A 26,444-nucleotide genomic window follows, 5' to 3' on the forward strand; every position below is an offset into this window, starting at 1 on the left:
AGAGAAGGAGAAGAGGGGCAATGGAGTGAGAAATGTGACAGCAGGTGAAAAACAATACACGGGTGGAAGAACAGATGGAGAGAAGGACCGAGCGAGGCATCCAGCTGAAACACACAACACTGGCAGGAGAGAATACACACACACACACACACACACACACACACACACACACACACACACACACACATATATACTTTATACTCTAAGCTCCAAGCAATGTCACTCAAAAAAGATTTACAGCCCAGGTTCAAGAATGTTTCTACGCTCAGACTCTCCAAACATTGGTTGACACAGGTAGACGCATGATCACAGGCTCAGAGTGTAAGTGGTCTCTGAGTATCCTGAGGAGATTGTTGTGTGTCTGATGGGGAACGAGCCACCGCAAACGCATTCAGCATTTCTCTCAGCAACAAAGCCTCAATACATGGCCTTGTTGTGTTGCTTTGTTGCTTTGTTTGGATTGCAACTCGTTTGCCTTTATGCAACTTCCTGTCTGCTGAGGGAACCTGCTGCCGTCTGCTTTCAAAGAGCGCGTCTGCACTGAAGCGTTAGCCTGATGTGCACACGAGTCTTTTGCTTTCGGCTGAGATAAAGGAAAGAAGAGTGAACGAGTGAAGGAGAGAAGAGAGGAGGACAGAGAAGTGGAACGGGGTTTGCTGCACTGTTGTCAATCTCTTCCTGGGGATTCTCAACTGTCAGATGCACCCAGGCATAAGCGTGTGTGTGTGTGTGTGTGTGTGTGTGTGTGTGTGTGTGTGTGTGTGTGTGTGTGTGTGTGTGTGTGTGTGTGTATATATATAGAGCCTTCACATGGGCTCTGGTGTGTGTTGGCTTGTGTGGGTTTCATGAATATTCCTGGATTTGTAGAGTTGACAGTGAGATTACTGTAAAAGTTCTGACCCAGTTTTGGGAGTGTGAGGTCTTACTTTGAGAGAGGAACCCATCACAGTCTGGTACCAATCAGAATCCAGATCCAGGAACCTTTTTTAATACCGTTTAACATTGTGACATGGGCAACGTTCCACACCAACCAGGAGACATCACAAGGAGATCGATTGAAGTTCAGAGCTTAAAGCAGAAACATGATCAACAACGTCTACATCTGTGTGTGTGTGTGTGTGTGTGTGTGGCAGTACCTTGGATCTGAAGGGCTCCGGGAATCCTCCATGTGGTATCCCAACGAGTCCCTGCAGAAACTCCACCACCGACATGGGGAAGGAGAGCTCGTCCGCCCTCTCCTCTACCTCGGCCCTGCTCAGGTTGTTCTGCACCATGAACTGAGCCAGGTCGCCCACGATCTTGGAGGAGGGAGTGACCTGGAAGAGAGGAGAGCGTGAGCGCCAAACCCCAGCAGGTGCCGTCAACATCACACAGGCTCAGCTGAGGCACGACGCAGTGGAGGATGAAGAGACGGGCTCGTGTTTAACCCTCGGTAAGACCTTTCTTTCTGAGCGGAAGTTAAGACGGAACACGTAACGTTTCCTCCGGGACGCCACCGCTGACCTTTGCAGCCAAACCTCATCACAACTTCACAGGTTTCTGTAATCGTCTGCATTTATTTATACTACAAAAACAGGAAGCTGTCACATTTGTCTGTGGCTGTTGTCTGCTTCTCTAACGACTCCGCCAAGCAACAACACAGGTGACAGACAGAGTTTCCTCCAAAAGGAGACGGCGTCTACGAAGATGAAGCAGTGAGAGACTCAGAGAGAGAGAGAGGAGCTGAGGGAGCAGGATGAAGAATGAGGCGCTGCTTCTGCTCACACACTCTCTTTAATCACTGCATATGGCAACCAGGAAGTGGACTACACAGGTCTACTCTAAGATAACAGAGGGAATCGGAAAATGAAGAGGGAAGACGAACGTGCGAGGAAAACATTCATTAAAATCACATGTATCCATTCTTTCATTATTTATAATGGCATGTCATTATGCTAATAGCGATCCCTATTAGAATAATGGTGATAAGTGGAGTGAACAGGACACTCATGCAAATATCTATAAATATATTGGACACATTACTCTCCTTATTCAATAAATGGAGACAAGCACATACATCATTTAAGGCTTCGTGTTAACTTCCATTTGTTACTGTGGCCATTACTAAAATAAGAGGGGGGTGGAGTCAGAACTGAAAGGCCTGAGAAGGTCACGTTCCATCTCCCACACACTGTACTAAGAAGGAACAAGAAGACCATAATGTGATCGGAGGGAAGGTATCAATACGGCAGAAAACATTGAGAGCCACCCTGAGGGCCGTCTCTCACGCTGAGGGAGCCGACGGGAGGCCGCCGCTTTGGGAGGCGGCGCTGTGGGAGGAGGAGCTCTAACCCGGAGCGTTCGCTGGAATACTGGAGAGAACAAAGAGTGGGACGGCCGCCTGCCAGATTTCTATTTTTGTGGCAATTAGTGAGCTGAGATGACGGAGAGAGAGAGAGAGAGAGAGAGCAGAGAGACTGAGAGGACCAAATATAGATCAAGCTGACGTCCCTCCCTTAAAAAACAGAGAAGAACTTGACATCCGTTTCTGCGCCAGGTGACGGCAAATTATCTGCAATGAGACGAGGAATGAACACATGCTCTCCTGAACGATCCTCCTGTGGGATTAAACACACATCCCTGGGGTTTAGAGGTTTGTTCAGGAGGGAGGGAATGAAGAGCTCCTGAGATCACTCCACTCTTTCAACATATGTACCTCCGGGTGTGTGTGTGTGTGTGTGTGTGTGAGTGTGTGTGTGAGTGTCTTTGCTCTCCTGGGACATCTGCTCTACCAACCGTCCCATATTATCCTGTGAGAGAGGGAATGCCATGGGTGCAGACGGCAGAATGACTGGAGGTGAAGGTAAACAGACACACACTTCCTGTTTACATGTAAGGAGAGCCTTCCTTGTAAGCAGACTCTTACAGGTCCGTGTGTGTGTGTGTGTGTCTGAGGCCCAGTGTGGAGCGAGCGGCTTGCGGCCCGGTTTGACTGGTGAATGGGTCGGTAATGATACATCACTTTCACACAATGACTGTTTACAGAGATGCTTAGGAGATTTGAATGAGCTTCTGAGAGCCCAGGAGAGAGGAGGCCATTAAGTTGAGATAGCTAAGAGACAAAAGCTCACCGCTGTCTTACTCTCACACACAGGGAAGCAGTCTGACCAGCCAACGTCGCCCCGCTCCCGTTTTCCCACTCTTCCCTCCTTCCCTCCGTCTCTCCGTCCCTCCTTCTCCCTCAAAGTGCTTATTTTTATCGTCTATGTTTCAGGATTGTAGCCGCTCTCTTAGCCGCTCTCTTTGTGATCCATCATCATAAATCATCCTCCAGACTCCGTCCCTCTCTCCTTCCCTTAACTACCGTCTGTCCTCACACTCGTGTAGCAACACACTCATTCTTTGCTCTTCATCTTCCTCCATGTATCGCCTCCCTCTCACCCTCTCACCCTCTCTCTCTCCTCTTCCTCTGCCAGATGCTGTATCTATACGTTTTCCCCTTAATTCTCGCTGCTGAATCAAACTTCTCCAACTTGCCTCCTTAAGCTTTGATGCAAAGAACACTGCACTCTCTCTTCCTACATCACTCCCCACTTCCTGCAGCAAAAACCTGTGTAAATGTGTATGCAGTGTGTGTGTGTGTGTGTGTTTCTGTGGCTATATGACTGCTTCATGTGTGTCTGTGTGCTTGGTGCTGCAACTGTATCCAAGCACGCACACGCACACGCACACGCACACACACACACACACACACAGAGTAAGACTAGCCGGCAGAGCCAGGAACAGACTGAAGAATGGTACCTGTCAGGAGCGGAGGAGACAGGAGAGAGGAGCGATAACGAGGGGGGAGCAGAGAAACGATTAAGGATACATGAAGGAAGTCTAATCGAACTGAGGGAAGGCGGCGTGTAGGGGAAGAGGAGAGGGGAGGAGAGGAGAGGAGAGGAGAGGAGAGGAGAGGAGAGGAGGAGAGAAGAAGAGAGGAGAGGAGACACTGGGACGACAGAGTGACAGAGGGAGACACAGACGCAGGGGATGGACGTGTGAGTAGGGGAGGAGAGATAGTGATGCAGTCTGCTGCTCCTGTGTCAACGGAAGAGAATCATGGCTTAGGAGAGCCACAGAGTGAGGTTAAAGAAGATACACACACACACAAACACACACACACACACACACACACACACACACCACTAATGGAGAATATATAGCATACACTTAATAATAAACAACCCAACAGCTCAGTTTAAAATCATAACCAGTCTCATAAACAGAACCTTAAGCTCTCTCTGCCTCAGATGACCTCTCAAAGCTCACAATGTAAAAGGGGTTGGTTTCCATAACAACACTGTGAGCTGAGTACCAAACTAATCTGAGGGACTCTACCATCACAATCAGCAGCATACGTCTGTTGTCTTATCTTCTGGAGAACACTTCAGTCAGACCAGCAGGCAGAAGCACACAGCCTGGTGTTTGTTGTGATTTAGTATCAAAGCACAACTTCTAAATATTTTGATATATAAAGAACTTCTGCTTTGATATTCAATCACCACAAACATCAGATTCTTCTCTGAGAGTGTTTCAAGAGCCTGTGTGAGCCTGAGTGAGCCTGAGTGAGCGTCTCAATATCTGAGGCCTACACAGCTCCGCATAAGCTAAAGAGAACGTTCAAACCAACGTTCAAAACTCTACAGGCCGTCCAGCGTCTCTCCACCCGGCTGCTCCTGATCCACAGCTCCACCTGCTCCACCTGCACTGTAGACTGGAGTATAGACGGTGGATCAACACCACAATAACACAAATATCTTGTTTATTATAAGAGTAGATCCCCACAGCTCTGAGCCACAGGTGTGACTTTGCAGCACTCTGTGTGGGTCTCTCTCTCTCTCTCTCTCTCTCTCTCTCTCTCTCTCTCTCTCTCTCTCTCTCTCTCTCTCTCTCTCTCTCTCTCTCTCTCTCTCTCTCTCTCTCTCTCTCTCTCTCTCTCTCTCTCTCTCTCTCTCTCTCTCTCTCTCTCTCTCTCTCTCTCTCTCTCTCTCTCTCTCCCTCCCTCCCTCCGCAGTGTGTGTCTACTTAATATCTAAATCTGACAAGCACACTCCTTCTCCCTTATCGACGAGCCGGCAGTGTGAGCGACGCAGCCATTGTCGGGCTAACAGGATACAGCAGTGAGCCCGGCAGGACCCAGAGGCACATTAAGCCAACATTGGCTTGTGCAGCGAAGCCTGCCGAGCCTTAATTGAATTGATAGAGAACGTGGGGCGAGGGGAAGGGAGGTCGAGGGGGCGAAGTGATGAGGAAAACAGAGGGGGGAAGGAAATTAGGGAGAGGGGACCTGAGAAGTACAACTGAGAGACAAAGTGTATGGAAAGAGAAAGAGAGAGGGGAGAGGAAGAGGAAGAGGAGCAAATGACCTGAGAGGGAGCAGCTGAGTCAAAAGCAAGAGGACAAAGTGAGCGGAAACACGATGGCAAAAGAGAACAAAATAATGAAAAAGGGATGAATCTAATTGAACTATGATGGTGACTAATGAAAGCAGAGAAGAAGAAGGAAGGAATTCATGGATAATAATGAATAAAGCAGGAAATGGGTGGAGAGTCAGAGTTAGAATGTGCAGAAAAGCCACTGCCTGTCTCACACACTGGTGGAAGCAAAGCTAATCACACGTCCCTCCAACTGGGAGCATCGATTCCGCTCCTCTGCTGCACTATTCAGGATTGATGCGCTGCTCTGACAGTAAATATTTACTGTCTGATTACAGATTACAGTAAAGCGTCTCAGCTGCTGCGAAGGAAAAAGCCTGACAGGGGAAGAAGACAAATCAAGAAGATGGCCGCCAAATGAAACGATTCCCTCTGACCTCATGCAAAATCTTCCTCCACCGCTCGCATCACTGCGTGAAGGTGCGACACGTTGCCGGGGCGACAAACAAAAATCCAAACGATCGGGTTTTAGAGTGCAAACGTGATTTCAGGCAGGAAAGATACAACCAAGTTATGAAAACCTGTTCCAAATGCCTTCAAGCTCAAACGTTGGTAAATACATCTTTGTTTGAGGCTGCGTGTGTGTGTGTGCGTGTGTGTGTGTGTGTGTGTGTGTGTGTGTGTGTGTGTGTGTGTGTGTGTGTGTGTGTGCCAACCCATTCACAGTCATCAGTCACTGCCAAGAGTTATCCACACTAATAAGGAATGCAGCTTAATGTCTCAAAGTCTGGTTCCAATTTCAAAGTCTATTTCCAAAACGAGCCAACCGGTGCCAAAGTGAAGCCTCCCCTCTTCTATCAGCTCTATCATCTGGCTGCTCTACAATTACCCCATAATAACACCACAGTATAATCAATATGATCATTAAGCATCAGCAGACATTCATCTACATAAACCTTTAAGGATCCAGGCAGGGGGATTGGATTTTTGCCCACCGAGGATCATTAATTCCTTTAATAGTCAAAATTCAAAAACAAAAGCCGGGTCTACAAAAGCAGAGATACTGAAGCGGCCGCAGAAGGTAAAGAAGGCCGCTAACGTCTCCTCTTCCGAACATGTAAGCCCTGCTGTAATGATGATGTCGTGCTCCTCACCTTGATGAGATCTCCCAGCAGCTTGTTGGCCTCTGTGTAGGCTTTCTTCACCTGCTTGAACTTATTTCCCAGTCCCATGCTGTGAGCCTGCAATCAAGCACCAGACACAAACAAGGACTCGTTAAAGTTCAAATCATTTGCATTCTTCTCTGCCTAAGGAAGGAAAATCAGAGCGTTCCTCCTCGGCTCAGACATCTGTGACGTCTGCAGTGACACCGAGAGCATCACCATGGTTACGTCAAGCTTTAATGTCTGCCTGCCTGCGTGCGTATATACGATACGCCGGCTCAACCTGTATCATTTGCGACCCGGGGAACTTCACAGTCGTTGTTATAAAAACAGGTCACAACTGAGCTCCCACAGATACAGATATGTTCCAGTGGGTGAGCGGCGCTGTGGATTTACTCACTCTTAAACCGCCTGTGACGCGTTCCCCGCTGTGACTGTGCTGTGCGTGTGTGTGCTGAAGACTGTTTACACTTAATGTGTCACGCAGCATTAAGCAATGTCGACACAAGTTATTCAGGAAAGCTTTTTGTTCATTTGCCGTGCCCCTGTTTGAAGCTCTGTTACACGTATGTGCAGTGTGGACGTCTGATGTTCACAGGTACAGGCAGACACACACACCCTGAATGTCACTTTGTAAACCTTAGAGAAGAGGGGCAGCACAGCTCAGCGTACCTGGAAGTGCAGGTTGGTGTATTGTCCTCCAGGTATCTCGTTCTCGTAGACGTCGGCGTTGCCAGATTTCATGGTGGCGGTGCAGTCAAAGGGAGCGTACAGGCCTCGGGCTACCTCCCAATACTCACTGTAGTCATATACGTTCTCCAGAGCGATGCCTGGAACGATAAACACACATCAGAGCAGTGGAATTAGGCTCAACAGTCTCCTAACAATGACACAGACTGACAAACTCTCCTCAGATTCATCCCTCCGTTTACAAATGTTTGCAATGTTTTGGGTGAATCTACAAAGTCCTCAACCTTCTCATAAGGAGGGGGCTACACTCTGGACATGATGTGGACAAAAATGTAATCAAACACTGAAATCATCTTGTAAGGAGCCTTTTGGCAAAAACAAGAAGCGGACATTTTGCATGATGATTAAAATGAAAACTTAATAAAAACTAAATCTAAAGATAAAATGATAGGATTGACTAATTACAGATACTGTCATGACTGCATTGGAAAAAACATGAAAGTTGTGTGACAGCCTGCCTGTTTATGGTGAAACTTGGACACACACACCAGCTGGAGACGTCGCAGTGATGCTGTTGATTTTAATATGGAAGGTTTCACACTTATACATAATATGAAAGCTGCCAGCTCCAGTGTGTGGAGGTTTTGCTTTGAAATGACTTTCTTAATAGAAGAAGCTAAAGAAAAAGCTCCAAACTATGATCAACATGCTTCACTGTGATCCGTGCCCAAGCACACGCAGATATAATAAAATCCCTTGCTATCTATTGTGTGTAGTTCCGTTGTAGCGACGTTACCTGGATGGATTTTAATCTCCTGACAGATTTGACTGATGAGCTTCCTTGTGAGTGCAGCGAGCGCAACAATCAGCTGTTAACGAGCTCATAACATCCACAGCTACTTTGTGTCAGGCTCGGATTTATTTCAGATTTACAGCGAGTGTGTGTGTGTGTGTGTGTGTGTGTGTGTGTGTGTGTGTGTGTGTGACTGGGATCCTGTCAGGGAAACACTGCTCCACTACAATGAATGGAGCATTAATGTGCATGTTGTTGCTCCTCACTTTCAGCAGCAGCCTGCACACAAGCAGGGCCGTTTGGGAGGCAGTGGCTCGGTGGGTAGAGCTTACGCTTGGGAACCGGAGGGTCGCAGGTTCGAGTCCCTGCCGAGGTGCCGCTGAGCAAGGCACCGAACCCTCAATTGCTCCCCCCTCTGCGAAGGGTGGTAATGTAATGTAAGTCGCTTTGGATAAAAGCGTCTGCCAAATGATCCTAATGTAATGTAATGTTTGCTTCTCTGCTTGACAACACACTTTTGTGTAACTTGTGTTATTTTAGGCTTGAGCTGGAAAATGACAAGAGGAAGAGACTGCATGAAGCGCTGGGACACATGGGGACATCATGTATGTGTGGGGACACATGGGGACGTCATGTATGTGTGGGGACACATGGGGACAGACAGACATCTCGCATGCTCACACTCACACACACACGCACGCACGCACGCACGCACGCACGCACGCACGCACGCACGCACGCACGCACGCACACACACACACACACACACACACACACACACACACACACACACACACACACACACACACACACACACACACACACACACACACACACACACGTTTAGGCCAGATTTCTTTGTTTGTCTTCATAGATTATTTATTTCCCTTTCATCGCTCTACTTACCTGCTGTTCCCTATGGGACTGCAGTGATTGATCTCATGTTGTCATCTATAATTATCTTATAAATTATGGATCTAAGGTATTGAAAGGCTGAAACTACTGGGGATTCTGATGTTCAACCGCTCACACTGTGCATCAGTGCAGCTCTGTCGTCAGTGTGTGTTTAAGTCTTTTTAGGAGTCCTGGTTTACGTTCCCAAGACCATCAATTAATCAGTCAGTGTGCACGTCTCACACACACACACACACACAGATCAGTCACCCAGATGGCTGTTTGGCAGTGACAAAGTGCCATCAATATATATATACAAGTCATTAGAACATCAACTCGAGAATGTGCAAGACAGACACGGACAGCCAGGCCATCACTCACACACACACACACACATACACACACACACACATACACACACAGCTCCACACTCACACACAGTCCGAAGTTGATGAGACGATGAGAATGAACCAAGACGCACAGATGAAGACAAACGAGGAGAAAAGATGGGAAAATTTAAAACAGACAGAAGGAAAAGGTGCGATGAGCTAAATGTGTTTGTTCACCTGTCTCATTGTCCAGGTTCATTGATTGTGTGTGTGTGTCGGAGTGTGTGATCTGATGTCTGCGTGGCTGCTGAGCTCGTTCTCCTGCTGTGGCAGCGGAGAAGCTCCACCCAGATAACGACACGAGAGGAAACTTTCTTCTAACTCTATGAACACGTTGATCATGTTTGTGTTGAGTGCGTGTGGACGTGTGTGTGTCGTGGGGCTGTGAGCTGAGCAAACACACAGCTTCAAGACAAGCGAGAGAGAGAGAGAGAGAGAGTATTAAACACTGTTTTACGACATGGGAGAGATAAGGTAGTTTGGAGGAGAGAGGGATTGAAATCGACATGTAAAGTGCTGTTAATTGCTTTGTCACTAAGCAAGAGGGAGGGAAAGGGGGGAGGAGGACAGATAGGGAAAGTCAAGAGATGAGGGAGTGAGTGAGGGAGGGAGGGAGGGAGGGAGGGAAAGGAAGGAGTGGGAGTGAAAGCCAAGTTTAAACCTCAAAGCACTGTTTACTGCTGTGTAGAGATGGAGAGAAGGGAGGGAAGAAGTGTGGAGGGAAAGGAAGGAAGGAGTGAATGAAGGAAGGAAAGCAGTAAACAGAGTCAGATCAGAAAGGTATGGACGTAAGGGAGAGAGAGAGCAAGCGAGAGAGAGAGAGAGAGAGAGAGAGACGAGCACAAGGTGAGGAAGAGTGTGGGAGCAAAGATGTGTTTGTGTCTCAAGTGAAAAATATTGAAATCCGACGAATGAAGTAGTAAACCTGAAGCCCTCCCCTCTCTTGAGTAACGACCTTGCCTCTGCGTCGCTCCTGTCTGAGTCTGTGAGCTCACAAATTGATATCCTGTCACCAAAACGCACCGACCGCTGGGAGGATCTCTCTCCTTCACACACTCTCAGACTGCAATATGACAAATTCCCCCAAAAGCATTTCCGTTGACCGCAGAGGGAGTGTGTACCTGCTGTGCTGTGTGTGTGTATGTGTGTGTAGGCAGAGAAGTTGAGATGATTGAGCAAGAGGTACTTATTTTTAGAAAGAGTTTTAGTGAGAATAGCCTGTCTCCATGTCTGTGTTGTTTCAGGGAGATTGATGCTGCATTAATGGAGCGTTCTGAGTCCCAGGTGTAAAAAAGCTCCATCCAGAGAGGAACTCTTTCTCTCTGCTTCTGTAAGAGCTCACTTCCAAATATCACCATCATCTTCTGTTACCCAACATCAACGTAGCTTCACTTCAAACAGATCAAACACCTTGGATCGGTTTTGCCGTTCTAACACAGAGACATGATGGAGGAAAGAAAACGGGAAAACACCAACATACTTCCCTCCGAAATGCTGAAGCGTTGGCAGATGTGTGAAAGAGCCCCGTTTGCTTTAATCGGAGCTGGACACACACACACAGCACGACACGCGACTACACACTGTACACAACAACTGCAATCAATTCACAACTGGTTTGTCACTGACAGCATGTCAGGCAGGATGAGGTCGTCCATCACAAGACCTGCAGAGAACGCTCAAGGCCGCGTGGCAAGACTTCCATCATAACGCTGCTACAAACCCCAGCGTGGCTCTCTCTCTCACACACACACACACGCACACACACACACACACACATACACACACACACACGCACACACACACACACACACACACACGCACACGCACACTTGACTACATAAGCATTTTATTAATTAGAATGGTTCTCATCTAAACTAATTCACAAATCAGAAGTCAGCGCTTCCAACATGCAGCATTATAATTCAGTCTGTGTTACCGAGGGGCCAGAGGAAGGAAAGTATTTCCTATAGCGATTAAGCTGGGCGCAAACTTTCTGTAATTAAATGAACGTGTCAGATTGAGACGTTTGTTGAAAGTTTGACTAGAGTGTATAAACACTAACCGGTCCCTCTGCCACATCCTGAGCTCCATCACAGCTGTGGGCGGTCAGATACTGGGGGATGACGTCAACAAACACAAAGGAAAGCACCCTAACCCTGATTCTGTTAGTTTTCTCTAAGCGGATGAAAGCACAAGCCTGTGACTCAAAGACCAATGATCAAATCTGAGAGAATCTGGGTCGGGAAAGCCAACCAGTGACTAACAACTACAACCAGCGCTGCCTGAGGGGAAAGCTCTGACCTGCCAGCTCCTCCAGGGGGCGCCGCTTCATGGCCAGTGGCCTGTGGTTGTGTGTGCTGGGTAGAGTTAAGTGCAGTGGGCTGTGGCAGTAATAAAGGTTTGGCCCCCTATTAGGGTCAAAATCAATCTATCTCAGTTTATTGACACATCTCATCCCAATCATAAACTGTGGTGAGTTTATTGATCTCCTTCATGAAGGGACAATGCTTTTATTCACAGTTTCTCTTTGTCTCTTCCTTCCTCTTCTCATTATTAAATCATATGTGTTGTTATCACCATGTGGCATGTGTCAGGCGTTATGATTATAAACCGTAATCACTGATGTGCTCTGGCATTTATTGATTTTTTGCCCGTGTAAAATAAATCAAATCCAACTTTATAAGACGTTTTTATGCCGTGTCTGTTGGCATCTCCACCCTGCTGTTGTTGATTGATTGCTCCAAGACTTCAACAAATGTCCTGATGAAATACACTGCTGCAGAAAATTAAGGGAACAATTAATCATCACAGTCTGATACCAAGTTATCGATCCGTCCATTTAGGAAGCACAAGTGCTTGTGAATCAGTTTCACCTGCTTGGGTGGAAATGAAAGCAACAATAGGTGCAATGAAGAGGAAAAGGCAACACAATACCTTCCCCCCAGAAAGGGAATGGGCTTTAGCATGTGGTGGTCACAGATAACTGCTCTCTCCTCATCCTTCCCCTCTGATTCTTCTCTAGTTTTGTGTTCTGCTTGTGTCTTTGTCACAAGCATGCAGCCCCAATCAGGTTGTACACCTTTAATCGGTCTGGCAGTGGGTCAGTGATTGTCTGGGAAGGCAGATCCTTGGAGAGTCGCTCAGACCTGACTGGCTTTAGGCACCCAGATGAAATCCTCAGAGCGCCGGTGCAGTGGGCCTGAGTTCTTCCTGGGTTCTTCCTGGGGCAGGAAGAACCCAGGAAGAACTCAGGTGAGCAGACTGTGCAGGCAGGTCCTGGATGTCCTGGATGACGAAGGCATTGATGCCATTGACCGGGCCCTAATGTTCCCCTGACAAAAATCTAATTGAGCACCGATGGGACATTGTGCATCATGCATCCGCCAAGTACTGCCACAGACTGACCCGGAGCTCACTGATGCTCTGATCCAGGTCTGGATCACAGGTCCTCCCAGGACTCCCTCTGCTGACTCATCAGGAGCAAACACAGACGTTGTTGCGAGTGCACACAGGCACCAAACACACTGCTGACTCATATTATGAGTTGCCATGATGAAATTCACGCAAGTTACCTGTGATTTCAATTCTGTACTTTGATTTCAGGTGTGATCTTAAATCCAGCACTTCATGGGTTAATGATTTTGGTTTCCATAGAGGATTGTTAAGTCATTTCATTCTCAACACATTATACAACGTACATCAGTACATCAGATCAGATGTGTGAGTTGTGTGTTCCCTTCATAGTCTGGAGCAGTGCACGGCCTGTCACTCACCAGTATCCAGCTTGGTCCCCTTGGCACAGGCCACAATGGCCCCCATGCTGGGCTGTGAGGTCATTCCAGCCATGGAGTCCACCTGGAGGGAGAACAGAAAGGCCGTGTGATTGACAGCCTTCACTGTAAATGCCCAGTTAGTCATCGATAGTGTGTTCTGTATATTATATGAAGCAACACATCAGCTTCAGTGACAGTAAACACAGATGGATGTGTACTCACCGCCACATCCACTACATCAGCTCCAGCCTCAGCACAGGCCAGCATGGCCGCCACACCCGCGCCTGCCGTGTCGTGGGTGTGCACGTGGATGGGCGTGTCTGGGAAACGGTCCCTCAGGGAACCAATCAGAAGCTTGCTCCCCTCTGGTTTCAGAAGACCGGCCATGTCCTGTAAAAGAGAGAGAGACATCAAAGATCTCGTACATCCAGGAGAGAGACTCTCACAAATAGGATTGTATTGGGTTTTTATCACTCTCTCTCTCTCTTTCCCTCTCTCTCCCTGTCTGTCGCTCTCTCTCACTCTCTCTCTCTCTCTCTTTCCCTCTCTCTCCCTGTCTGTCGCTCTCTCTCACTCTCTCTCTCTTTCCTTCTCTCTCCCTGTCTGTCGCTCTCTCTCACTCTCTCTCTCTTTCCCTCTCTCTCCCTGTCTGTCGCTCTCTCTCACTCTCTCTCTCTGTCTCTCTCCCTCTCTCTCTCTCTCTCTCTCTCTCTCTCTCTCACTCTCTCCCTGTCTCCCACTCTGTCTATCTCTCACTGCCTCATCTCTGTCTCAGATCTTATTTCCTGTTACCGATGTTACTACATGAATGTCTATGTTGACAGCTTTGCATGAATGATTGGACTCTTATACAATTCAAATGGAAGTTCCTCCTGCACACCCGGACCATTAGTGGAGAGGGAATCTCTCTTGGAATGGCCTCAGCCGAGGTTTCTTCCTTTTTCCAGCTACATTAAAGTTTTCTCTGGAGATTCCCTCGTCTCCCTAGAAAGCTTCAGATGGCGTCTGGAGTCGTTGGTGACATTGAGCTACAGAAACAAAGTTGACTTGACGACAACACGCGGAGAAGAAAGTCACTCATAAGCACAATAAAGTGGAAGGCGCTCCAGGATTCAGACAGCAGGATTACATAAGCCTTAATTGATATTCACTATAAAAAACTGTCAGACAAACTGTTTGGCCATGCTGCTCTCAGTAATCACTGCACTGCATGATCTTTAAATGCACGCTCATTTCTACTGTTAGAAGTTCCCTCATTCGATCTGCCGGGCTTTTATGAGACGACCACTGCTGTGTGTGAGGTTTCACACTGCAGCACTCTCACGTTGGAACATATTCTGCCGTGCTTGAATACATAAATCTATTTCCATGTGTGTGTTCTCAGTCTGTTCCATTAGATGAGGAGATGAAGAACACAAGGGGAAGTTAGTCAGAGTGGAGAAATGCACAGTAGAGTAACACACACACACACACACACACACATACCATGACAGCTTTGATGTTCATTTATAGTGGTGAGGTAATAGAAAGAGTAGTTGTGATTATAGCTGCAGTGCTGCTGGTTATCCCTCTGCTGTAGGCCGCATTAACAACACCTCATTACATCAGTTTAATTAAGAAACTGATATATGTGGACAGCAAACCAAGACCGTACACACCGTCTCTCACAATTAGGGACTGAATTAGGATCTAAATTAGTCACTTGAAGTGTTTTACCTGTCAAACGTGTCTTTACAGTCCATTAAACCTCCAGAATTCATACACGTCTGTGTCTAAAATGCTAATTAACAACAAACGACTAAAAAGCTAATGCACAAGCCAAGGCAGAAACACACACACACACACACACACACACACACACACACACACACACACACACACACACACACTCACACACACACACACACACACACACACACACACACGCACACACACACACACACACACACACACAGGGATCTCCACACACTCAGAGCCAGGAAGTAGATGGGGCCGCACCTTTGATTGGACAGCTTATCTCCTCACCTTGATGCAGAGTATGTGGGTTCCAGCTTTGACGAGCTCATCGGCCAGTTTCAGGTAGTAGTCCAGCGAGTACTTCTGCCTCATGGGGTCGGCGACGTCGCCCGTGTAGGAGATGGCGGCCTCCACCACGCCGCCTGCTGCCCCGGCGGCTTCCATGCCCAGGAGCATGTTTGGCAGATAGTTCAGGGAATCAAACACGCGGAAGATGTCCATTCCGTTCTCCTTTGCCACCTCACAGAACCTTGAGGAGGAGGAAGAGGGAAATCAATGACTGACAGCTGACAGCATACGTCACTTGGACAGAAAGGGAGGGAGACAGGGCCGATGCAATACTGCAGGATTATCACACACACACACACACACACACACACACACACACACACACACACACACACGCACACACACACACACACACACACACATAATGAGTTTGTTCTCATGCATGGTGCAGCCCGGATAATAGAGCCGCTCTGGGTTGGGCTAAGCCGTTTGCTTCCTCCTCTATATCGCTCCTAAACATCGCCGCACCTGAGTTAATATGTTTTCCCGCTTTTTCTGTGAAAAGTGAGCTTAGCCTGCAGGAGCAAACAATAAGTGGAAAGAAATGTAGAAGCGTCTCATTATCCGTGCTGTCAGCAGTAAATCCTCCTTTTTTACAGCGTTATCATATTCAGGCTTTTCTTTAATAACTGAGCTGAGAGCTTAGCTGCAGAGCTGTGAATGATGTTTACACACACAGCTCTTGTTTTGGAAAATAAACTGATGGTTAATGTTCTGCCACCGCAAATTTAGCGCCTCATAACTGCCGGCCCAGTATTTAACTACGCTACAATAGAGAGGCGACTCGAGCGGAGCGACAATGCGGTGAACGTGCAGCACTTATAGCAGATACACAACACGTGTGCAGAGTTAAACACGGAGGGGAAAAGTCCAAAAAGTTTAAGTCCTCCTCTCATTTATAGATTCCAATTTTCTACATCCCCACCTTTGCAAAGTGGACCGTGACCCAACCGATTAGATAAGATCAATTAAACTTTGATTTGATTTTGCTCATGAAGACAGTTAGCCATCTTGTTCCAGCTGCCAGGGGTGAAAGAGTGATGGAAGATGGAAGGGAGGGGGGAGGGGAGGGAGGGAGGGAGGGAGGGAGGGAGGGAGAACAGGCAACATTAGGGAGAGAGCAGGAAAAACAGATCAAAGCCATTAATCACAATTGTGCAAAATTTAGAGGGCACTCCCCCTGTGTGACACAGAGGGGGGGGAGAGAGAGAGAGAGATAGAGAGAGAGAGAGAGAGAGAGAGAGAGAGAGAGAGAGAGAGAGAGAGAGAGAGAGAGAGATGTTAAAACAAAAGGAAAGAAATGTGTAATCAGAGATAGATAGATGGACAAAAGAAAAGTGTGTGATTCAGTGAGGAGAAGGGAAGGAAGGGGGGGAACAGCTGCATTGGTCCAAAAGCCACTACTAATACATTTGAGAAGAGGGGAATTACATGTGTGTGTGTGTGTGTGTGTGTCTGTAACTGATTGCAGGTATGTGGGTGTGTGCGTGTGTGTATACATTGTTCATCGTAGCTTGCCGTTCCATTTGGAAACAGGTTTGCGAGCCTGATTGCACGTGTGTGTGTGTGTGTGTGTGTGTGTATCATTGTGGATGTGTGGATGTGTGTGTGCGTGTGTGTGTTCTGCTGCTGTTGTCTCACATTATTGAGGGAGTTGACATTTATGAGGGGATGTTTTGGTGTAAACCCGTGTTAGTGTACAGCCCAGTGGAGAGGACGCAACTCTCTGCTGCTGCAGCAGGGTGGAACACAATCACAACTATCTGGGCCACATGGACCTGACTTAGGCTACATCTACACCAACAGGCATAACACCTGATTACAAGACTTAAATCACATCACACACACACAGACACACACACAGACACAATATACGAACAATAAGAAAGGAGTTGGACGTGTATTGGGGTGAATTCTTTGTATTGTTACCAATCTGACAGTGACTTCAGCCACGGTTACAAGCAGGTACTTCAATGCAGATTGAGCTAGTGTGTGCACATGAAAGTTGATTTTCTGTGTGTGTGTGACTCACTTAAAGACAGCATTGTCAGGGTAGTTGGTGTAGCCCACAGCGTTGGCCCCCCTCAGAAGCATCTGGAACGGGACATTGGGGATCAAAGCTCGGAGCTCCTGGAGTCTCTTCCACGGACACTCAGACAGGAACCGCATGGCCACGTCAAAGGTAGCACCTACACACACACACACACTCATTGATGGATGACCATACATACAGTAGGTAATCTTTCTTCGTTATTCCATCATTTCATTTAAAAGGCACTTTAACATGGAAGAAATGTTTGAGTGTAAGAGGAAAAAAGCAGATAACAATCTCTCATTTCCCTTTCTGGGGAGTAGATTAGTGAAGCTCATGCCCATTTATCATATCAGCTAGAAATATTGAAGCCTCCAGTGGTTTTCTGCTGATCCAACACTGTCATTAAATTTCATTTCTGAGCACTCCTACATTTGGACACTGAGGAGAATACTAACTACACACACTTACTCCCTGCTTGAAGAGGAACGCCCTGGAAAAAAAACCCCATCCTGTTTATCAATTATGTAGTTTTCCTCCAATTTGGATTTCAGCTGATGACAGCATCTCCTTAACTACCAGTTGGGAGCGGCAGAGGCTTGTAGCGGCGCTGTTTGATGTCATGTGGGACGCCATTACACGATGCTGAGCTGAGTACTTCATGCGGGAGCTCGGAATTCACTTGGAAATGATTTGATAACAGTAATGAAGACGGACAGCCTTTCCCACATGACCACCTTAAGCACTGTTTTTGGACAGAGATACAGAAAATAAGGAGACAAGCCCGTTACCCTGACGATGTCTTCATCAGTCCATGAAATATCAGAAGGGAAAACGACTTCTAACACGATAATTGCTGACGAGGGGCGTATGATGAGTTTTGTTGCGAGTGTAGTTTGGTCATAACTCAAGACACAAACACACACACACACACGCCCAATTTCAACTTTCATTTCATGCTGCTGAGCCAATAAAGAAAAGCTCGTGATAAAGACAAATGATTCATTTCCATGGTTTTAATTGTTAAAGCTTAATATGGTCGCACATAAATCTCAGTCCTTCACAGCGTTTTTGCTTAAGTGAGCAGTTATGCACCTGACACATCAGAGCCAACCGCCAGGCTTCATCCTGCCAGATCAATGTTTACATCGTCTATTCATCCTTTATGCCAGGCTGGACTATTTGTACTGCCTTTACACCGTCCATGCTTTAATCGTCTTGCACCTAGTAACAGCAGCAGCTCTCTCTAGATTCCTTGAAAACACACGCACACGCACACACACGCACACGCACACGCACACACACGCACACGCACACACACACACACACACACACACACACACACACACACACACAGCAGCAGGCCCACATAATTAAAGGTCTGCTACTTTATCGTCTGATGAATTTGCCAACTGTGAAACGGATCTGGAGAACCATATAGATTCTCATTATGTAACCCAATTCACAGGACAGTATCTCCATGGAAAAGGGAGGAATGCTATATCAGGAAAGGGGGGGGGGGTGCTTAATCCTCAAAGGGCTTTCACACGTTTAATCTCCTCAATGATTCATTTCGCCTCTAAGCAGATGAAACATGTGAACGCAATATTCCCCTTCTAAGATATTTCTGTAAAATCAGATTCCTGCGTAGGGACAATGTGTCAGGATAAGTGCATTTAATACTCATGTGGTCACCTCCCTTTGCAAGCACAGGGGACTACTCTTGGATCATTACCATCTCTGGTCTCTTTCATTGGGGTATCAGGGCTTATTCCCATGGTTACTCCATGATTTAAGCTCATGCACTGTTTACAGGTATAGGTACAGGGTATGGTCGTCTACTTTGTGTGGCGCCGGAGACTCCATGTGGCCAGAATTTAGTTTAGATTGTTAAAAGCTTTATGTTTAAGGGCCAAACACTCTAAAATCTCTAAATCTTTCAACCCAACCTTTGGTAGTAAGGATGAAGGCTTTGATGTGCCAGGCTGAGCAGGAATCTCTCCGCAGGGCGCCTTGTTCCGAAATTTTATTCCGTGTTTAAATAATTATGAAAAACACAGTTCTGACTCAATCATCTTCATTCAAGGACTAACAATGCCTCAAGAGGTTCTACACAAATCACATTTCTCTTGTGCGATCCGCTCGACCGCTACAACCTTTCCCGACTACACACAGACAAATGCTAGGCCACTGAGCTCATCATATCAGCACATTACAGAATCATTATGTCAGCAGGGGTTCAAACGTCTCCCACTCTTGTTTTACATCTGTTATCAATGATGTAACCCCGCCGTCAGAGGAGAGATAGACCGAGCACATATTCTCTTTGTCGGAACACCGTTATGAAGACGGAACATCTCCAGGACATTTCTCTGGCATTAGATTTAAGACTTACCGCCAGGCAGACATTAGTGATTTGAGTGCGTAAGAGAAAAGAATTTAAGGAGTAGTTACTTTTCATCTGGCCAGATATAGTTTAGAGACCAGATGAGACCAACCAACAGGATCCTTGGCACAAACAATGTTCTCCAATTAAGCCTTTACCTCACTGCCTGCTCAGTTAAGAATAATGATGCATTATGCTGCACAGAAGCCTGTTTAAGTCTAATACACAAACCAATGACATCACTGCCCACGTTGTAAATTGGTAAGTTTTTCAAAGAGAAACAAACGGATGCTCTTAAGGCAATTATGTCCCTTAGTCTAAGCACCTTCCCTTCCTCCTGTTGGTTCAAACAAATCACACAGAGAACAGAGGCTTTTCAAAGAATATTCTTGGCGGTGGTGTGTGTGGCAGTTCACAGCACATAAGGACATAATTCATCAAACGGTAGGGAGGGGGTCATACATAAATACGGATTTACACGGGTAATGGGAATCCTGTGGTGTAGTACACTCCCCTAAACACAGCATAGCTTAGCCATGTAGCACCATTTCGGATAGAACACCAGCAGGACTTTGATCTCAGTTTGACTCCTAATATTCTCACTTTGTTGTTTTATGTAAATCCGAGCTCTTTCATTGAAACAGAAGCCATTTTTTACTTCATACCTTTGTTTTTTTTAACCTGCTGTGCGATCAGCTCAGAGCGCTCCAACGTCTCCCCGTAAAATAGGAACGATGGCCCCGAGCGCCTCTGTGTGACTGAACACTGAATTCAACGTCTCAACCCCTGGAGGTTCTGCGTGTACATCTCTTTGGCAATATGCGTGTCCTTCATGTTCAGACGTGAGAAAGCAGTTAATAACAACTGCACTTCATATAAGAACATTATCAGGAACTTCTCATAATTGGTTTCATCATAACTGCTCAAACAAGAGGCCCGTTCTCCCTCTCTGGACCATTTATAGTAATTGCATATTATACAGGAACACCGTGGGGCTGCTTGTAGCCCCGGAGGTTTCAATAAGGTGGGATTGTCACCGTTCATTTCTGATGAGGTAAAAGGAACACTCATCGGATTCTTTCCCTTCTGGCAGAGGACAGAGATGAGCAAGATGTTTTCAATGGCCAATGATTGAAGAGCAACAGTCAAAGGATCTAAAGAAAGACTAGGGAGACTCGTGCACGGAGAAGCGAGTAGGGTTGACGAGGCAGCAGCCCTTGAACACGTGAAAGTGTTACTCATGTCAGATTGCCACTTGAAGGAAACGTAAGAGTATTTTAACATAAACGCAGTGACGCACCTCCCCAGTTCTCCAAGCTGTAAAGGTTGTTGAACTTGTGGCTGACAAACGGCGAGATCAACTTCAGGTCGTGGGTCCGAACTCTGGTTGCCAGGAGTGACTGGTGGGCGTCCCTGTAGGTGGTATCCATTAGCAACAGGCCTTGGTGTGCTCGGACGGCCTTGGCGAAGCCCTCGGGACCATCGCGGAGCAGCACATCACGGAAACCTACTGGAGGCTCACCTGATGGAAGAGAAAGAGGAAAATAATGAGCTGAGGGAAAAAAGGACTTTGGTAATAATTATATTGGGGAAAAAAGTGCCCATGGTTTTTTCAGATACTAGGACAAAACACATAATGCTTTAAAAAATATCATCTTGTAAGTGTTCAAGCGTCCGACAGGATAAATGATTCACACCAACAACACCATAGCGCCTGACGAGCAGGTACACCGCTCATATTTACAAAGTTCCCCCTTAAACTGTGCCGTTAACGAGGCCGACGCCTGTCATAAGTGCTCCTAATGAGACGGACGCCGTCTCCTCTCACCGCTTCTCCGGCTGGCCTCGGCTCCGGCTAATCAGCTATTAGAAAAACCCCACAAGCTCGGCAGTCGGCTTATTAGATGCACCACCCGTCCATTTTTGCCAGCGGCGTGTCGTAGGAACACAGGTCTCCATGTAATGCAGGCAAGAGGGATGACATGAGGGATCCTGCTAATGTTTAGTGAAACCAGAGACGGAGCAAGGTCACCGGCTCCAGGCCGTCAGGGGGCAAGGATGCGGTTACACATTTCAGTCCGTCCAAGGCTTGGTTTCTCAACCGTGTCTGGTCCCTCACACACTTGTTTTTGGCCTTGACACACTTATGACAGAAGCCACCAGACGGCTGCGGAGGAAATGTGAGGATGGAGGCCAAATATGTAGGCCTGATGTTTCCGTCCCGCTCATAATCCAGCGCCTGAGACTTGTGCAGGCTGTAGACCGCAGACAGGTTAATAACCCGGATCATCGTCCCTGAGGATTGTTACGCTTGGCTGTGATTCTAAACATTCATAGACAAATAAGATAAGGCATGTATAATTTAATACAGCGGGATATGGTCCAGATAAATTGAACATCACTGATGCTTGATTCTGCCATAACAAACAAGCTATTAAAGCCTCTCCTCTTCCTCACCGCACTCTTCTCGTCCTGGCTATTAAACACAACGGAGCCAGAGGTATTAAAATATGGGAAGTGGAATTGAGGTCTATTTTTGCTGCATTGTGGGCAATAATCAATCAATAAGACTAGTTAATGAGGTACTATCTGCCTGCTTAGCTGCCCTGCCTCCCTCGCTCTCTTCCTCTGCATCCAACTTCCTCTTCCTCTCTCTCTATATACGTTGTTGAATATTCACTCTTGACCTTTTACCGCTGCACCTCATCCATGAAAACAAATGATCTCAGCTATAATTGTCTCTTAGGCCAGAATGAGCGAAATGAAGACACACACACACGCACACACGCACACGCACACACACACACACTACATGAGCTCTCACTGACAAAGCAAACATGTCCAGACACTTTGAACTTATCAGCATCTCAGTCTCATATAACAGTCAGGAGGGAAACACAAACTAGGGGGCTGCAGCATGCACACACACACACACACACACATGCAGACACACACACACACACTCAATAGTTTGCACCCCAGAACCCTGTGTCCATGTATTCTGTATCATGCAGTTCCTACGACACAAGAGATCCGCTACATATTCAAACCAATAGGGAGGAAATGAGGGCGTTTAAATTGGGACCATGGTGACGAACCAAAAGGCCTGTGCACGTGTGTAAACTCACACACGGACAAGATGTCAGGACTTCCTGTGTCTCATCCTAAGAGGCACAAACAAAGGAGCCAGCAGCTCCATCTCCCATGTGGCCGTGCTGCCTGACAGTTGACCCACTTGCAGGCACCGTTTGTGTCTCCAGCTCTCTTACCTGCGCTCTCTCCTCCTCCGCTCTCTTCCAGCACTACTACTTCCTCCTCTCCACCTCAGAGTAGTGCCTCGCCTCATACCGCCGTCCCGTGTTGACATGTGCCTGCCGCTACTCATCTTACTGGACACGTCACCTGCATGTTGGCTTGATAAGGTGACGACCAAGTACACCAGACATCTATCCATCCATCCTTCCTTCCTTCCTTCCTTCTCCTATTTCTGAATTCACTGAAATAGGTGAATTTTCCACACCAGGCAACATGCAGCAAGTTGATAGTTTGCTTGTAATTAAAGTAAAAATATCCCTGCAAGGTACAGCTTGTTCAAAAACGTTTGGCTGGCAGCATTATTCATGAATACACTTCATTTTCCCTCACACAGTTTAACTACGACTTTCAAGCGCGCGCACACACACACACACACACACACACACACACACACACACACACACACACACACACACACACACACACACCCAGTGGTTCTGCGGGCTTCAGAAAGGGAAGATTCTGACTTAAAGGTTTGTTTTAACAGGAGAAAATGTAAACAACAAACAGCTTTTCTTTTTCTTTTGCCCATTTCTTCTTCTGCAGTTCCAGTTCACATTATGTCCGACAGGCTGAGACACCGGGCGTTAACGCAGGATCCAAACTGAGGATATTAAATCTTTCTGAACAACATTTTTCATTCTTAATAAAGAGTGCACACACATCTAACAGGCTAAAGTTTGATGTGTGTGCTGATTAACCCTTTGGATAAGGAAACCCCACCTAAACCAGCAGCAGCTAAAGGTGAATAAAAGTCTTCAATCTAAAGTTCATGGCCTTGCAGCAGCCTCCCTCCATCCATACCTCCCTCTGTCCGCCTGATCATTTTGTCAGCGTGTAGGGATTAAACCCTCCCTGTTCTCCTCTCGTAACCTCTCTCTCCTCCTCTGCCCCTGTCCCTCCCTCCCTCCCTCCCTCCCTCCCTCCCTCCCTCTGCGGCGTGACAATACAGGCCTAATCCTCCCTCCTCTCTCAATCCCGGCCGTCGAATGAAAGAAGGGATATAAGCACATTACAAATCTCATTACTGGGCTTTAGGTACGCCTCCCTGTAAAGTTCCTCATCCCCTGCCGACTGTAGGTGAGATGGACGAGTAAACAGGAAGCTGTGGGCTTGTGCAGGACCTGTTCGCCACCGACGTGCACACTCGTTATGCCGTGACAAAAAAAAAGGGGGTGGGCAACGATCGCTTCCCACGACAGATTTGCATAAGTCGACAAGCTGCATTCCATTCGGTTCCACTGCTCATGGTTTTTAGATGTCAGATTGGATTAGTTAGGCCTGATTATGATTCCCTATTATTTTGTTATGAAGTGATGTTTACCGGGCATGCTGGGTAAGGTGGCGAGGCAGAACAGGAAGCTCACAAACATGTCAGATAGGTACAGTAGATGCACAGATTCATGGCGGTTTGGTCCCAAACAAACGTGGCAGCGCAGCAGGACGGAGGGAAAGAGCAAAGCGGGCAGAAAAGCTCTGACATCAAGTGAAACCCCAGCCGGTCTCTTTGGTTACTTTAATGGTTGTTTTGAAGAATTTGATAGTAAAAATTGCAGGCGTCTAATCATCAATCTAATAAAGAGGCTTTCATTAATAATTCAGCGTCGGTTTAACCTTTCCCAATGCAGTGAGACGTCACAGATCTGCTCCACTACATAGACTAAGTGGCTCATCGGGGCTCTTTAGAGATCCAGACTCTGTCGTTCTGGCCCTTTTTCCTGGGAGACGGCGGTGGCGGCAGATCATGGATGAGGAGGACTCCGCAAACCGTGACCTACACACTCTCGTCGCGGTACTCACAGCTCACAGCAGAGCACTCTGGGGCCAAAACCCTTTCTTCCTCCCAAGTGCTACAACCGAGCCATTTAGGAAGTCCTTTCAGCCTGCAGCCATCAGACGGGTGGACGGCCCATTTGTCATTCAGTGGGAGCTTTTACCCAAAGTGCCCTGCAGTTCCACAAGTGTTTGCATTTTTAACCGTGGCTGCTCCGGGGGGTGGAAGTGGAACCTTTAATCCTGACGGGTGTCGCAGAGTCCAAATGTAACGCAACGTGTACATTAAATAAGGATGATGTCATCTTGTTGTGGTAAAGTTGATAGATCACATGAGGACAGCTCCGTTTGTTTACTGGGAGATCTGGAGTGAAGTAGCTCTCAAAGTAAGGGGTTATAAGATGAAGTTTAGATTACATCATCAGGGCGTTTGTGATGCGGCTGGCTGTGCTGAGCTGTGATTGGCTGGATGTGTTTGAGTGACGTACCCATGGGGACATGAGGAATGACGGGATCTATGGAGGAGGGCTTGGCCTTGACTGGGATGGGCGTGGTCGGTCCATTCACCATCACATGACCTGCAGGACAGCAACATAGGTAGAGTTACATACATACAGTACATACAATCATGTGTGTGTGTGTGTCTGGACTGTATACACACTGACCCAGATAGTGCAGCAGCTTCTGGGCGCGGTTCTGCGTGGGTTTGAGGTTGAAGAGTTCCTGGTTCTCGTCGATAAACTGGGTGTCCACGGTGGAGTGGAGGAACTGGTGGTTGGACAGAACATTCTGGAGGAATGGGATGTTGGTCTGCAGACGGAGAGAGGAGAGAAAGAGAGGAAGGAGGGTTAGAAACGGAAGCTAAACTCACTCTCACATGAATCCACATGTCTCACTCACACACACACACACACACACACACACACACCCCCTTTTAAAACGCCTCGGCATTGTAGTTAGAATACAGTGAGTTCACACACACACATGAAGGACACACAAAGAGGGGAGAGACGTTATGAGAGTGAGAGAAGGATGAGTTCATATTCTTTAACAGGCTTCATATGTACAGTGTGTGTAAATGACTGCTGCGATGTCGCCGAGGACGGGTAAGTGACAGTAAGTGTGTGAGAACAGCAGGAAGGAAGAGAAATATTTACCCATAAGTGTCAAATTTACATCATCTGGAGCTTTTCATAACATCCAATATATAGGAGTCATGATGGTAAACACAAAGCAAACGCTCGCCACTCATAACATCACACACACGCACACGCACACCCACACCCACACGCACGCACACACACACACACACACACACCCCTACTTCAGTTTAACTGGGTTAAAACAACTCCACAAGCAAACATCCCCCCATCTTCAATACATACTGTATATCCACGCCATTACAGCACACACACGCACACACACGCCCACACACAAAACAAACTACAAACAAACACACAAATCTACGCAGACGGAATGAATTTATAAGCAGAGTTTAGCCGTTTAGCTGACATTCTAGGCCAGAGTGTGTTTGGATAAATGCTGAGGGAGAATCGCTCCGGATCCCCATCACTGTGAGAGTGGAGCCAAGCAATAAACCAGAGGAACAAACACACACCTCATTACAGCGCTGAGACAGAGGGGGAGCGGGCGGGGAGATCGATGTTAGCGTGTCTGTGTGTGTGTGTGTGTGTGTGTGTGTGTGTGTGTGAGGGAGGTGGATGTCGGCCCCGGCCAATAAAGCAAACCTGA

The 26,444-nt window shown here is 47.1% G+C and overlaps 1 protein-coding gene across 1 annotated transcript in view; it reads right to left on the reverse strand.

Moving 5' to 3' along the window:
- Window positions 1-26,444, reverse strand: part of pcxb (pyruvate carboxylase b) — a 60,296-nt gene that overhangs the window by 11,260 nt on the left and 22,592 nt on the right. Inside the window, exons 2-11 of the mRNA XM_076139908.1 lie at window positions 25,358-25,553; window positions 25,181-25,270; window positions 20,905-21,126; window positions 17,219-17,375; window positions 15,127-15,367; window positions 13,324-13,491; window positions 13,102-13,183; window positions 7,235-7,392; window positions 6,554-6,640; window positions 1,137-1,316 (exon numbers count right to left, since the gene is read on the reverse strand). Of these exons, the coding sequence (XP_075996023.1) occupies window positions 1,137-1,316; window positions 6,554-6,640; window positions 7,235-7,392; window positions 13,102-13,183; window positions 13,324-13,491; window positions 15,127-15,367; window positions 17,219-17,375; window positions 20,905-21,126; window positions 25,181-25,270; window positions 25,358-25,553 (1,581 nt within the window). The remainder of the gene's footprint in view (window positions 1-1,136; window positions 1,317-6,553; window positions 6,641-7,234; window positions 7,393-13,101; window positions 13,184-13,323; window positions 13,492-15,126; window positions 15,368-17,218; window positions 17,376-20,904; window positions 21,127-25,180; window positions 25,271-25,357; window positions 25,554-26,444) is intronic.

Source organism: Genypterus blacodes, unplaced genomic scaffold, assembly GCF_046128005.1.
Source record: "Genypterus blacodes isolate CSIRO-AG114 ecotype Tasmania unplaced genomic scaffold, CSIRO-AGI_Gbla_v1 ptg000480l_1, whole genome shotgun sequence".
Taxonomy (NCBI): Eukaryota; Metazoa; Chordata; class Actinopteri; order Ophidiiformes; family Ophidiidae; genus Genypterus; species Genypterus blacodes.